Consider the following 11,591-nt stretch of genomic DNA (forward strand, 5'->3'; position numbering starts at 1 on the left):
TCTGCTCTGGGAGGACTGGGGTTTTATTTGGCTGGGAAGAGGGGCTCTGGGAGGTCTGTGTGCTCTTGGGTGTCTTGCTCAGAGCTGGGACAGGTTCTCAGAGATGTGCCCTGTGTTTGATGTCCGTTGTCCTCAGTCCCTGAAGTGTTTGTCCTGCTCAGTGTCTGAGGAATGAGGGGTCCTTCGTGGGTGAGCTCTGCCCTGTGTCAGAAAAGTCCCAGGCCTGAGATGCTGCCCTGGCAGATGCAGCACTGGGCGTTGGGACACCCACCCCGGACCATGGTAACTCATCTGCTATGCCTGCTGCCACATTAAAGGGCTTTCCTAGGCTAGCTCAGAAGCAGCAGTGAAATTGGTAATGTGTTTTCCTTTCTACTGGGGATGAGCATTTTTCAAGAAAAGGCATTTTCACAGTGCCCCAGCTCTTCCTTCTCCTTCACCTGCTAACAGCTGGAAGCACAGAGGCTGTAAAACCTGGAAGAGTAACGATGGGTTAAAATTAACCAGAGCTCTTCTGTCCTTTAAAGGGATTCAGTTGGAGGATTGAGTTATGTCCAAAGTGACTGCCCTGCGCTATCGCTTTACACCTTACTTGTGTGGGGAACCTTTCCTGCGACTGAGCTAAGGCAGGATCTGCCGCACGGTCACAGCTGAGAACCACATGGGAAAATAAAGGCACCTGTGAAGGGCTGCTGTGAGCGTGGCTGTGGGGACAGACTGAGAGAGGGAAGGAGCAGCTGCTGCCCAGCGGTTGTTTTTCTGAAGGAGTTCTGAAGATGTAAAGAGTTGAATGCATTTCTTGCTGGGCTTGTTTATTATTTTTGTTTTCGAGGGGGAATTTTAGCATTTTTTTAAGTCTTAGGTTCAGCTTTGTTCCCACTAAAGGAGTCAGATGCTGGCTGTTGACCTAACTGCTGAAGAGGTGCTGACACTTCCAGCTTTTTCTGGAGCTACTCTTTGATTCCTTGGAATAAATCAGACATTAACTACTGATATTTTTTTTCTCTCCCTCCTAAACTGAAGAGCAGCTGTCAGAGTCGATGGTTATTTTCCATTAAATGGTTGCCCAGCTCAGTCTGTTCTCCCTCTGAATTTCATCTCCAAAATAAAACAGTCCTTCATGTATTTCTATAAGCCATGTTACTGCATTTACTGAGTATTTCTGTGTGCTGAGGACCCCTGCGGTTCCCACAAAGACCCTCGTGTTTGTGCTGCAAAGGCTTTGCCTGGATGGCAGGCAGTGTGGGCGAGGAAGCAGTTGACAGGCAGAGGGAAACTGTGCAGCCTTTTTCCTTAACTGAGTTAGTTTGTTGGGTCTTACTTAGGCAAACGTTACTTGAATGCAGTTCACAGTATTTGCTCAGTGATCCAGTGGAATGTCTGGGATATTTTTGTTTTTCCTCCAGAGCCAAAAAGCAGTTTTTGGCTCTAAATCCCAAAGCCACCAGCCTGAGGCAGAGTCACTGCGCCTGAGGGCGACGAGAGCCAAGCTGCTGCGGTGGTGTGGCGAGACGGGCACCCTGGCTGGCACGGGGCGCTCCCTATGCGCCAGGAGCCGGGTGTGTTAATTAAAGATGTTACAAATGACTCTACAGCTAGATTTGCTTTTACTGAAATGAAAGATGTGCCATGACTGACTGAGCTGCCGGGCAGCCTGCTGCAGGCCTGCTCTGCTCGTATCTGAGCTCCACTGTGGATAAAAAAAATCCAGTTTCAGCACTCGAAGCTACGCAACGGTCCGGTGAGCCCTGACTCTCCCCGGCCACCCAGCATGAGAGGCACTGTGGGCTTTGTGCACACTGCCATTGCAATGAAGCTCCTGGCCAGCCACCTTGTCTCCTGGCCGGCTTTCCAAATGATGCACTGCATCCCCTGGCCCCGAGGGACCAGCAGACGTCCTGGTGGATCCTGCCAGGCTGCCCAGGGCTCCTCTCAGAGAGTATCTCCAAAGCGTTGTGACCAGGGACGGGAGGGTAACATGCTGCACCAAGGGAAGGTATTCCACGTGGCAGTGACCATGGGGAAACATGCCCTTCTAATCTTATTTTTTTCTTATATTTATTTTTGGCTCTGAACTAAAAAAGGTGGTGTTTGGGATCCACCAGCACCATATCTAATGCAATCTTCTGATGCCTTTTGGAGGCACTGGAGGATATGGGGCTGTATCCAGAAGCTTTGGACTTCACCAATCCTGGTGCCTGGTGGTGTGGCCGGCTGCTGGGGCACAGGGATGCCCAAGCGCAGGTTTTCTGAGCAGCAGCTTCTCACAGTGTTTTCTAGACCTGGTAATGATGTGGAGATCGAGCTTGCTTTGTTCTGGCCTCAGCAATACATGCGTGGAGGCTGGGTGAAGCTTGGGCTTTCTCATCCTGTGTGTGCTTTTGTATTGCTAACCCAGAGAATGTCTGCATGTTTATTTGTGTTCCAGCAGCAATTCATAACAAGACATGCATGCATCCTTCAAAACCTGCTTTTGGCTGCTGCTTTCTTCAACTCTCCTCTGTATTCCTCTTAAATATTTTTATGAGTTTACCTAATATTTAGGCTGGTGCTTCTTCCTTGGCCAGGACAAGCTGACGGTTTACTTGCTGACTGGGGGGGTCTGTACCTGTGCATCCTGACACATACCTTTCCAATTGTTTTTTCCACATGCCCTGAAACTGCCACAGGAGAAATTCTTCTGATTTCAGGAAGAAAATGTCTCATTGCCTCTGCTTGCCTCACCTTTAAGTGAGGAATATCTTACTGTCTCGCATCAAAGATAATCAGTTGCAACTAGACCATATTTGAAGCTAAAAGAATGTTTATTTTAAAACACAGATCAACAAAAGAAACAGTCACCTATTACTAAGGTTTGCATAAGATTCAAGATCCTCTAGGGCATCTGCTGATGACTGCAAATATGCAGAGTAAATACCTGCTGACTCAAGTTCAGTACTCTATTTGTTTTAAATTTTTCATTTTCTTTGTTAGTTTTGTTGTGACAAAGACCCTCATTATCTGGTGTGGAAGAAATACTTAGTTATTTCTTTAATATAAGTAGTTCATTTTTCATATGGTCCTTTGATCGTGGTTTTGAATAGTGAGAGAGCCCAGAGTCCTGTGTGCATATGTGTTCCTGTGCCAGATTCCTGTGCCAAGAGAGCATCTGCCCTTGTGTAATGTAATAATTATGGATCTTTACAACTTGAATCTGCTTTCTTGGAGCAATGATAGTCTATGGACTGGGGATAGGGAACAGAGGGAGAAAAAGAAATTGGCCTGCCTAACTTCAGGTGCCCAACTGGGTCTTGTGAGTTAGGAGCAGTATGGACTTAGGGTCCATAGGGGAGTCAGATCGATGCATGCAGGAGCCAAGCTGTTCTTTATCTCATATCAGCTGCAAGTAAACAATGTGAGGTCAGTGATAAAGAAAACAATTGAGTATGGAAAGTAAACCCCCCTTATTACTTCTGACAGATCATGCTGTGCTAGAAGTGAAAATATCTATGGCAGCTGCTGTATTGGTCTTTTCAAAGTTGGTAAGCTCTTGAGCCTAGTTATTAAAAGATATTTTCACTATACATTACTGGGCTGAAGGGGTTAAAAACAACAATGTCAAAGTACTCGGATGTTTTTGTGTGTCCAGGACAGTGCATGAAAAATGATATCGATTAATCTTCATGTCCTTTGACCTGAGACATCTCTACATGTCAGATGGCTGTAGCTGTGTTATGAAAGGGCAAAGGCACAACATTTTTCTGTTGAGGACAGTTTTGTCAGATGCTGACACTGTTGTTGGCAAGTCTCTAGGGTGAAATAAGGAGCTCTTCAGAGCATCTTGGCTTTTGCTAAAGGTTTGAATGTTTGCAAGCATAGAAGTGCTGAAACCACAAGTGTATTTTATGTCATGTTGGGTGACAGTGGCTTGCCAGGGAGTGAAGGATCAGATGGAAAATGCCAGTTTGCCATAGAACGGCTGGAAAGAACGTGGATAATTTTTAACATGCACAAGGAGTTGTTGTGAGTTGTATCTTCCAGAAATCCATGGGAAAGATGGAACACACAAACCAAAGGACTGAAAGTGCCATGAAGAAATATATTCTTACCCCTGGAAGAAGATACAATATGAAATACCTTTATTGCTTAAGGTTAACACAGTGATATTGAGCTGGCTTTTCCATTCCTTTTCTCACTTAAAATACAGTGTCCAAAACAACTAAAGGCTGCAACATCTTGATCGTAATTTACATGTTACAACCAACCTGTGGCTACTCTGCCTTGCACTGAGGCTAGAGGGGAGGGAATGCAGCTACTGGCCTCGGTGTGTATAGGATGACACTTGCTACAGGACGTGCCATGCTGTCACAAATAAGTCATCTTCCTGGACGGGTGTTTGCTGCCAAGTGACCTCTGTCCAGTGTTTTGGAGGAAGGAAAAGTATTATTCAGTCCTGATGAATTTTGGCTGGTGGTCAGAGCTGTATTATCACAAATGCGACTTTCAGCCTGAGCTGTGGCTATTGCCAGTCCTTGTCAATGATTACGCTCTAGTTACTAAGGCTATACTGTTGATTCTGTTCAGGCACTTCTTCAGTGTGTGTTTGCACACGCACACATAATAATAATTATGGTGATGATGGTGTCTTTCTGTGCCCTTCACATCTGGTTCTTACAAGTATTAAAGATTAAATTCTTTTTTTTTTATACTTCCTGCTGGCTGATGAGACACCATTGATTTTAATGGAAAAGACCACCAGTGGGAATTTTTGCCTCCATCTGATAATTTTCTCCTCCATCTGATAATGGAAGGAATAATCTGTTCTTTGATCTTTGGTTGGCAAACTTGGAAATCAAAAAGGAGGATGGTTGTACTGTAGTAGCTTTACTCTAATGATGTGTGTGGTCAGTGGTTTCTGGGCATTTGAATAAAAGTGGGTGTGCTGTGAGGCGTGATGAAGTAGGAGCTGAAATGCAGGGAGCGTTGCTCATGGAATAATCTTGTAACTGAGAGCTCAGGGAGAAGTGCCCTATAAATCCATCTTTTGCCTGTTTTAGTTCATACTGGTGCCACCCCCGCAATTATGAAAATGTTAATGTCTAAGTTACTCAATTGGCCAGCTCCAGATGGATTAACGGATAACATGTAGATGATATTTAATCATGAAGAAAACTTTGTTCTGAACAGGATGCTGCCTTTTTTGTGTCAGATATTCGAGGTGTTTCGCCAGCCCCTGAAGCCCTGTTCTGTGTTTAGCAGGGGACCGTGAAACGATGAAATGTTAGACATCTGTCTTCACTAAGAGCCTTGGTAATGCTGCTCTTGTGAAATGCTTGTATCTCAATTAGGAAAAAAATGATCATTTGTTAAAAAGAAACAAAAAATAACAACATTAGTAGGTGTTGATGTTTCTATGTAAGACACAGTACAGGAGAGACTCTAAACCACAGGTTTTGTTTATTCTCTCTCCCCTGAACTCCTTGTTGTAATGTCTAAGCACCTTATAAATATTTATGAATGTGTCCTCAAAGGAAAATGAAATTTATATAATGGAGATGCAAAGTGGTGTTAAAGGAAGCAACTTTCCAAAGGTTCCTACACAGTTATAATGTGACAGAACTGGGACAGTAAATCAGATCATTACGTCCCATTTTGGTAAACATGCCATCATCCCATCCTTATTAGCTACTTTTGCCTTGGCTGCTTTCAGAGTAATTCACTGCTTTTCTTCATAATACAAATACTTTATTTGTAACTTCACACTTAGGCAGGCCACACATGGATTGATGACCAACGGGGGGTTGCAATTAGTGGCAGGGAAGGAAGAGAGAGAACATTAAACTCAATTTACACTCCTGTGTGTCAGCCCACTCCAGTCTTGCTCCTCAGCTGCCGGAGGTGTCCTGAGCATCACTTGGGAGTCATCTGTGCTGAGAAGCTGATGCTCTGTGTGCTGGGAGTGAGTTTGCAGCACCAAGCTCAGCAGCACTAACTGCTTGGGAAGACCCATAACAATGCTTCCTAAGTGGGATGTAGCTGCCTTTGCTTTCCTCTCTCCTCCCATTCCTCATGCCGTTGCGGCAGGGCAGCTCACGTGCTGTCAACAGCTTCGTCTTGCAGACAAACCCATAATGAAACAATTCCCTGCATTTACTGTTGTGCACTAAACGGAGGTGCTTATTTCTGTGTGCTCCAAGTGATACCGGTCTTCTCCAAACAGCGTCTGGGGGGACAAAATGTTGTGGTAGTGGCAGCATCTCTTCTGCGACTGGGGATTCAAAACTGTGTTTGGGCAGTGACAAAGTGCGTGAGCGTTTCCTCAGCGTTTAAAGGCTTTGTGCAAATCTCTTTGAAGTTGACTGAAGGACTTTTGTTACTGCAGTGGGCTTTGAATCGAACCCCAAATGCTGAGTTAATTTACAGTGTGTGTTAGTCTTTTTTTTGCTGGCTTGTGAAAATGAAATGGTGCTGAGCGAACCTTCGGAGAATATATTTAATGTGCAAATTTGCACGCTGATCTTGATCTTTTCAAAGCAATATGACTGTGGATATATGTTGAACATCCCCCTACCCCCCCCACCCCCAGTATATTGCAGACACATTCTTCTTTGGTCTTGTATGTGCTGTTTGTATGTGTTTAGTTGGCACTATGAGCTCTGAGGTTTTCTTTTAAGTTATTCCATGGTATTTAGGGAAGTCAACTCTCATCACTAATAAAATAAAATAAAGCAAAACACTGGTAGGTCTTGCCTTGTTAACTGTTCTAGCTGTCGTGTTTCCTACTGTTCCAAAAAATATAAAGCTTTATAAGATTTAACATATTCCCAGTGCAAAGCATGAATATTTATAGGCAAAGAATAAGACTTCCCATTTTGAAATGTCAATGCTATGAAACTGCTTTTTTGGCAGGCGTGATTAAGCCACACAGACTTCCAATAATGTTTTGTGAGCTTTTTCCTTAATTATGGCTTAATTTAGGTCTCTGAGTTTAACAAAACCTATGAAGCTTGCAGCAAAATATTTTTCTTGTGGAAAATCTTGTTTGCATGGAATACAAATCCTGTATTCCTTGTGGGTATGATTTTTTTTAATGCGTTTAATTGTGGAAATCCCATATTTTTTCTTTCCATTTCTTAAAGCATATGCAAAATAAAAATAGCTGATACTGTGTGTTTAATGCAGAATTTTGAAGAAATTAGTTTGGAAAATGCATGTGATTACTTTTTTTTCTCCAAACGCCTTGAGTAAAATGCACATAAGGTTGTAAGACATTAAGCAAGAGGCACAAGATTCTGTCTGAAGCAGTTACTGCTGCACGAGACAAATTAGAAGCAATTTTGCTTTCATGTAGTTGTTCTTAAATGCACCGTTCTGACAACAGCAATAAATAGAATAATCTGCATAATTGTATTTATATGCGTTGATCTGTCTTTTCTAGAAAAAATCCCTTTTCCCAGATAAAATAATCTTCCATTCAGCTGTAAGTGGAAGAAAGCCTCTTTAGCAGCTGCACAGATTTAGGGGGATGTTTCTGCACAGGCTTAAGACAGAATTTTGATATGGACCTCTCAGTGAATTTGATTTTTGTTGAACAAAATACAGTAAGGGCACTAAACCCACCTTGCTTTCCTGTGCAGACTGGATAACAGGTTATTTACTCAAGAGCTAGATGGAAAAGCACAGAGATGATGTGATTGAACTAAGGTAGATTTATTACTAGATTCTTTTAACAGCATATTTTCTTAAATTGATGTAATAAATGTCTCAGCCCTGCTCAAAGATAGAGTTTTGAAAGCTTTGAGCTATTCCTGGCTTAATACTTAAGTAGAAACAGCAGAAGTGGTGGAAAAACAGGATCATTTTGGAAAAAAAACATTCAAACAGTTTAAAATCCTCTGCTGTGATCATGCTTTTCTGACCTTCTGCAGCCTTTCGTTATCAGACTGAGAATGTCTCAGTCTCCCTTATATTAATGTTTGAAATATGATACAAATAAATCTTCTGAATAAAGTAGAAAGAAAAAAAAGCGGTTAGCATCACAGCTACCTGGGGGCCTGCTCCACTGGCACTTAGGCTTGCTAACATGAGCTTAGAGGTACAGTCATGGGCTGTAAAGCTGGGCTGTCCAGGGAAGCTGAGGAGAGTGAAATCCCTTGAAACTCAGATGCTGAACATTTTTAACATCTGGGTTGGAATGGTGAAGTCAGCATGTGACAAAGCAAATATCTGGAAAGCAGTTTGAAAACTGTTTTACTGAAGACGATGGGGAAATTGGGGAGTTTTCTGGGGGGGGGTACTTTTGTTTTCCAGATAAAGGAAAGTTCCCTAGGATGGCAGAAAGCAACTCCAGAGTCTTCTGTCTGTGTTTCACCTATCTTTGCTTTTCTTTGCAGGTTACATATTTGGGTAAGGTTTCCACAACAGGGATGCAATTTTTGTCAGGCTGCACAGAGAAACCAGTCATTGAATTATGGAAGAAGCACACGCTCGCCAGGGAGGATATTTACCCAGCTAACGCCCTTCTGGAAATTCGCCCTTTCCAAGTCTGGCTGCATCATCTGGACCTCAAAGGCGAGGCAACAGTCCACATGGATACCTTTCAGGTAGCACGTATAGCCTACTGCACTGCTGACCACAACGTCAGCCCAAATATCTTTGCTTGGGTCTATCGGGAGATCAACGATGACTTGTCCTACCAGATGGACTGCCATGCTGTAGAGTGTGAGAGCAAGCTGGAGGCCAAGAAGCTGGCCCATGCCATGATGGAGGCCTTTAAGAAGACTTTTCACAGCATGAAAAGCGATGGCCGGATCCACAGGAACAGCTCGTCAGAGGAAGTGTCTCATGAATTTGAATCTGACGATGGCTGACTGAACTCATTCACGGTTCAGTAAAGGCAGAAATGGCCTAGGGAATGAGAGCTGATAGATGAATAAGCAACAATTGAAATTGGGGAATGAAAGGACTGCCAAACACTTGTCTGACCAGCTTTTAAAATCAAAAGAGCAATTCAGTACCTACAGATATGCGTCATTAAAGTAATTATGTTACATTGAAATCTGCTGCTGTTGTAAAAGTGAGAAAAAAGCTCCCTCCCCCATCTCTCTCACCCACCCATCACTGTCCCTTTCTTGTCTCTGTAGTTCAGGTGCATACCATGAAGTAAAGTCATTCCTGTTTGTCTTATAAGACTGGTCAGACAATTTTATTAGTTGCTCCTCTGGCATTCCTAGCTGGGGGCTGATGCTGATGCATAAGAGCAAGTAGACCTGGAAAGCCCTAATGGTTCCTGAAGAATCTTTCTCCATGACGCATCACAAAAGTCCTTTGATCGTACGTAGGCTAAGACAGCCATACATAGCCTTTTAGACTAATGGCCTGGCATTCTGCAGTTAATTCACATTTCACAGATAAAAAATGAAAGAAGATGCTTGTATGTACACATTATATCATATGCTATCCTTTATTTTATTCATTGTACCTATTTTCTTAATATACCTGCTGCCACATCTTTCACCCAACACCAGTAGTTGCAGTTTCAGACTATATACTGCAGGATACCAAAAAGGGGTGGGCAGAAATACTCCGCGACGCCCAGGGGTACAGCGAGCCAGCACCCCTATCTGTGCATTTTCCAACCCTGATGTGCTCCGCAGGAGGGGGACCCGCTGGTAAGAGTTGAGGGACACTTGGGTCTGTCACTGTTTGAACTGTGACTTCTCATTAACCTCAGGTCTGAAGTGATATGAGCATGGTAGCCTCAACTCCGTGTTACTGGTCTCCGCATTGCTGGTCGAGTGGCCTTGGTGGGATGGAGCTGGTAGTGCCTCGTCACACAGCCAGGGCTGCGTTACTGTAAAGATCAAAGGAAACGGTCCCTTAGGAGTCAGGTTTGAACATCTGTCTGGTTGAGAAGCTCATATTAAGATTCCCGTATATTTCCTTGTTCACAGATATAGAGAGTCATGCCTTTCTTAAATGCAGATGTTTAATAAAACTCAAATAAAAGGAAAAACTTGTTTCACTTGATATTTTTTAAAGCTGAGAGCAGATCAATAGTTTGCAAGTAATGCTGCTCCTTTATACAATTTTGTTCGTAATTATGGTAATGTTAGGGGCACTAGGGCACCTTACAGAAGCCTTAAAAGAAAGCTAATCAAAGCAGAGAGCTCTGTGTCTGAGTTTTGTGGGTCTATATGTTTGTATGTGAGAGTGTATGTGTGAGTCTAGTGTTAAAGCATGTAGATGGAGCATGGAGACATACTGAGCAGGGCCCACACCTCTTGAAAATACGCTTGTTGCTTTACAATGTATGTAAACTATTCTCCAGCATAAATGCATTCATACTTTAATAAAAAAAAATGTTTTGAGTTAAAGCTTGGGAGTTTTAAGCTGTCTTTCCAATGCAAACTCTGTGGTTTTGTTTTGTGTGTGGATTCTGTGTTCATTTTGTTTATTGGAATGAAAATGTTAATTTATTTCCGATTAGTGTTACATCAGTCTCTATGAGAATTACCTTTAATATTTTAAAATTATTTTCTTTTAAATATTTTAGGTATACTTTTGCTGTGAGATTTTTTTTTTTTAACTTAGCTGTGTGTGGACATGATTTATAATTTCTGCTTTGCAGGAGATGACAGAGGTACCCCCCCACACACACCTGGCCAGTTGAAATGAGCTCTGCTGAGTGGGAGTGGTATCTTGCCCTGCTTACAGAAATCAGAGTGGCTCAGGTGTGGCATTAGATGGTGGGATAGGGAATAAAACACCAGGCCGGCAGCTTCCAGAACTGTTTCTCTCTGAATCATTGCATGGTCCAGTGTTTCCAAATATGGCTCCCCACAATGCTCATTTGGAAGTGAAGGGTCATGTATGGGCTATATGCTGGTCAAAAAAACAAACAAACAAACAAACAAAAAAAAAACCCACCAAAAAAAGCCAACACCCAAACAAAAAAAAAAAACAAACAACCAAAACCAACCCCAAGTCCTGCCATGTATGTATCTGTCTTTTTGACCAAAGGCAAAATTAGGCAAAACTTCCTTCAGCTTTTAACAAATTATTTTCTTTTGCTCAGAGCTGTAATCACGTGTTAGTTTCTTTGGTGCTCTGCCACCAAAGCTGCTGTGAATCAGCATGTGAAATACCCTGTTTCATCCTCTCAGCCAGATGTCCCTGCTGACAATGGAGAGGTTTGACTGTGAGCCCCAGCTCTTAACCGAGGGCTGCTCCAGTGTGGGAGGGGGAGAAGGAAAATACCAGCCCTCCTCACACACAGGATCCGAGATGCCTCCTGCTTGCCCCACAGAGGACTATGGCAGATGATTTGGGTTTGGGATTTCCACTTCTGGAGCAAATACTAAGAAGCATGGGATGTGTTCCTGCCGTGGGGGTGGGTGTGATCCTTCTGACTGAGACAGCCTCCCCTTCTCACCAAGCAGTCCAGACCAGCCAGAGCACAGCTGGACAGAAATGTTGTCATCATTTTATTTTTAATCACGGGCTTTCCTCTAATGTGCTAGGGTCTGCTGAAAAGATCCTATCTCCCGAAGTTACCTGCAGGTGTGGGTTATGCAAAGAATACCTTTTTTGGGGGTTTTGTTGTTGTCTTT

At 43.1% G+C, this 11,591-nt stretch overlaps 1 protein-coding gene across 4 annotated transcripts in view; it reads left to right on the forward strand.

The window, feature by feature from the left end:
- Window positions 1–11,219, forward strand: part of PID1 (phosphotyrosine interaction domain containing 1) — a 92,045-nt gene extending 80,826 nt beyond the window's left edge. For 2 of the 4 annotated variants that reach the window (XM_087739578.1, XM_087739579.1), the window contains exon 3: window positions 8,373–11,216. In XM_087739578.1, the coding sequence (XP_087595704.1) occupies window positions 8,373–8,849 (477 nt within the window). In that variant the 3' untranslated portion in view covers window positions 8,850–11,216. Of the gene's footprint in view, window positions 1–8,372 lie in introns of all 4 variants that reach the window. The other 2 variants (XM_087739580.1, XM_087739577.1) reach the window with 2 other exon arrangements.
- Window positions 11,220–11,591: the final 372 nt, after the last annotated feature.

Source organism: Nipponia nippon, unplaced genomic scaffold, assembly GCF_047370975.1.
Source record: "Nipponia nippon isolate SJK-2023a ecotype South Korea unplaced genomic scaffold, ASM4737097v1 scaffold_7, whole genome shotgun sequence".
In the NCBI taxonomy this organism is placed as follows: Eukaryota; Metazoa; Chordata; class Aves; order Pelecaniformes; family Threskiornithidae; genus Nipponia; species Nipponia nippon.